The sequence below is a fragment of the Malus sylvestris genome, chromosome 4 (genome assembly GCF_916048215.2).
Source record: "Malus sylvestris chromosome 4, drMalSylv7.2, whole genome shotgun sequence".
Lineage (NCBI taxonomy): Eukaryota > Viridiplantae > Streptophyta > Magnoliopsida > Rosales > Rosaceae > Malus > Malus sylvestris.
The window spans coordinates 28,155,046-28,158,612 of record NC_062263.1 but is presented as its reverse complement, the minus strand read 5'-3'; the positions used below and the strand labels follow the sequence as shown (position 1 = coordinate 28,158,612).

At 44.8% G+C, this 3,567-nt stretch overlaps 1 protein-coding gene across 1 annotated transcript; it reads left to right on the top strand.

Moving 5' to 3' along the window:
* Positions 1-249: 249 nt before the first annotated feature.
* LOC126619066 (E3 ubiquitin-protein ligase ATL6-like) lies at positions 250-1,937 on the top strand. The gene has a single exon (XM_050287329.1). The coding sequence runs from the start codon at positions 612-614 to the stop codon at positions 1,728-1,730; it is 1,119 nt and encodes a 372-aa protein (XP_050143286.1). The 5' UTR covers positions 250-611; the 3' UTR covers positions 1,731-1,937.
* The last annotated feature ends 1,630 nt before the right edge of the window (positions 1,938-3,567 follow it).

The following is a 3,567-nucleotide window of genomic DNA, read 5'->3' as shown; positions in this document are numbered from 1 at the left end:
TAAGAACATTTTTTTTTTTGTGAAAGAATTGAAACTCTTTTTAATCACTAAAGTTTTTTTATTTAATTAGTTGACATGGCCACTTAATATTCGTTCTATTATTCTTCACTTGTACGTAAGAGGTCTTAGATTTAATTATTATCAAAGATAAATTTGAATCATATTAGTAAAATTTAACTCGCTCTCTCATCTATAATCCACCATTTGGATTCTGAAATAATTTCCAATAGGCAAACTTATTCCCAGATTCCTTACTAATTCGGAAGGCCGAGCAACGCAAGTCGCCGCGGAACGCCACCCATGACCAGCCGCTGACATCACCGCACCCCCCACCATTCCCTGGCGAGAAAAGCCCGAGAAAGTCCCGGGACTGGGGGTCCCACTCCCATCCGCACGGCTTGATAGTCATCGTTTCCCTTCTTTGTCTTCAGCTCTTGTCTTCCTTTGTTCCGCAAGACACCTTCGCCGACGTTACTTCTCCTCACTCTCTCTCTCTCTCTCTCTCTCTCTCTCTCTCTCTCTCGTTTCATTTATAAACCTCATCCCCCTTCCTCTCTCACTCTCCTTCTATATCCTCCTTTTCCAGCAATCCTCCCCGGTACCACAACACCATGGCTCCGCTCTTATCCTGCGCCGCCAAGCATGTGGTCCTCGCTCTCTTCCTCCTCTTCTTCCTCTCACCGGTTGGAGCCCAGCCCAGTCCGGACGGGTCCGACCCGTACCAGTACCAGCGGTTCAGCCCGCCGTTGGCCATCATCATCGCCGTACTGATCGCCGCCCTCTTCCTCATGGTTTTCTTCTCGGTCTACGTCCGCCGCTGCTCCGACACCTACCAAGCCGACACCATCCGCGCCGGCGGCTCCCACACCGGCCGATCCAGACGCGGCGCAGCATCACGCGGTCTCGACGCCGCCGTCCTCGACACCTTCCCCACCCTTGACTACGCCGAGATCAAAGGGCTTAAAATAGGGAAAGAGGAGCTCGAGTGCGCCGTCTGCTTAAACGAATTCGAGGACGACGAAATGCTGCGTTTGATCCCCAAATGCGACCACGTGTTCCACACTGACTGCATCGACGTGTGGCTGATGTCGCACACCACGTGTCCCGTCTGCCGGGCCAACCTCGTTCCGCAGCCCTGCGACTCGGCACCACAACTCACTGAGTTGGGATCGGAGCAGGAGGAGGGCGACGTCGAAGCTCAAAACGACGCCGTAGACGAGGAACGGGAGAGAGATGACCTGGGAATGCTAGCACAGCAAGAACCTGAGGTGTTGAACATAAACCAGACGCTTAATCGGAACCGTACACGTGGATCGAGATCGAGCAGGCTGCGGAGATTGTTCTCGCGGTCACACTCGACCGGACACTCTGTGGTCCAACCGGGAGAAGACACTGAGCGGTTCACCTTGAGGTTACCGGTTGAAGTCAGGAAACAGATTATGAACCGGAAGCTGAACCGGTCCACTAGCTTATTGGTCTTACCCCGAGAAGGGAGTTCGCGGCGTGGGCCCCGAACCGGCGAGAGTAGCAGTATTAATAGAGTGAGGAGCTACAGAAGGCTCGAGCCGTTGGACCGGCAATTTAGATCGGACCGGTGGGTGTTCAACAAAACGCCACCATTTCTCACAAGGATGTCAAGTCGTTCGTCGCCGAAAGTGGCGGCAATTGACGGTGAGACACCGGCCAAGCCGGAAATGTCTAGGAGCAGTTCGGCTCGGCCTCCGGTTTAATTAGCTTTGGTTAGTTCGTATAAGTTTTTTTTATCTTTTCCCCTCCACTGCTTGGGTCAATTTGTTCAATGTCTATAAATGTTTTTGTACCTTATTTATCAATTTTCTTGAACTTTAAATTTGAAAAGACCGGGTGTCCTGTAGATGACAATGTTGAGACACTCAATAATACACAGTCAATGGAATGAGTTGGTCTTACAAATTAAAGGATCTTGTTTTATTGGGCGACTTTATGTATAATGCATTAGGAAAACGAGATTTTAAAGTGTTTGTAATTCGGTTGGTCAATATTATACCGCAATCTGTACAAAAATTAAAGGATCTTGTTTTATTGGGCGACTTTATGTATAATGCATTAGGAAAACGAGAATTTTAAAATGTTTGTAATTCGGTTGGTCAATAATATACCACATTCTGTACAAAATCTCAAGTTTAATTTTCACTCTTCTAATATTTTTTTAATTTAAAAAAGGACTAAGGACAACTTGAAGAAAATATCAAATTAAAGAGGTTTTTGGGTGGGAAAAATACAAAAGGACCAAAATTAGTTAAAACTTGTTTTCAGATATTTGAATTGAGCACGATGACCCTAAATGAATGGGAGGGAAAAATACAAAAGGACTTCTTGTTGGACCAAAAAGAAATGAATTCTTTGTTCTTCTAATGACTTGGTCATCGGTTACCCTGGAAACTTTTCAAAAAACAAGAGCCACACATTTTTCGCTTGGTTGTGTCCACACTAGGGTTTAATAGTGTTTTTCTTCACTTACAAGTGATTATAAATAGTGTGTACATAGACCTGTAAACAGGTTGGGTTTACTGGGTTTGGAGTCGGGTTGAACCCGACCCGTTAAGCTAACGGGTCACCCGAACTCAACCCGTTAAGTTAATGGGTCACCCGAACCCAACTTGTTAAGCTAACGGGTTACCCGTTTCAACCCGTTTCACCTGTTAACCCTTTTTTTTTTTTTAATTACACTGTGTAAGAAAGAAACCTTAGCATCCTAGTGCTTGTGCTAGCCACCTCTTTCTTTCATTTGGTTTGTGTGCATATGCAAGTCATGGAGTGATTTGATGAACACCTGGAGCTTTCTTACGAAACAAGTGAGTGAGCAATGATGTAACAAAACAACTGAGTGAGCAATCAACATATAATAGAGTTTTGTATTGAACTACATCAATCAGCAAATTCTGATCACAACCCAATTCATGATTTAACATATATATATGAATTATTGACATGTAAGAGAGAGAGAAAGAGTTGGTGAGACGTGCATCAATTGGTCAGCATGTGCACACCAAAACATTCAGGAACCAACAAAAAAATCTAAGACCCAAAATTTTTTCTGCAAATTCTAATCAAAACCCAATTCCTGGGAGGCCGAGAAGAAGGACGCTCTCAGCTCTTTCACCAACGATGAGGCGCCTTCTTCATCATGGAACAAAAAGTTGCTCTCAATTATAATAAAAAACTGAGAAAAATAGTCGAAAAATATAATCTGCAGAAACAAAAAGTAATCGCCATGGAAGAAGAGGTGAAAGGAAATCAGAACTTACCGGAGAGAGGGTGGCAGAACTCAGTGGAACCTTGATTTTTTAGGAAGAAGATGAGGGAGAGAACGGCAGCCCCGGAGAGGAATGTGCAGTCCAGGTTCAAACGTGAGCGAACAAACAGAGAGCTAGGTTTTCTATTCCAACTATGAAATTACACAAAAGTCCTCCTTAATGAGTGTTAACAGGTGCTAACGGGTTGACCCAAAATGACCCGTTATTTAACGGGTGACTAACAGGTTGACCCGTTAACAACCCAACTTGTTAAGCACCCACCCAAATACTA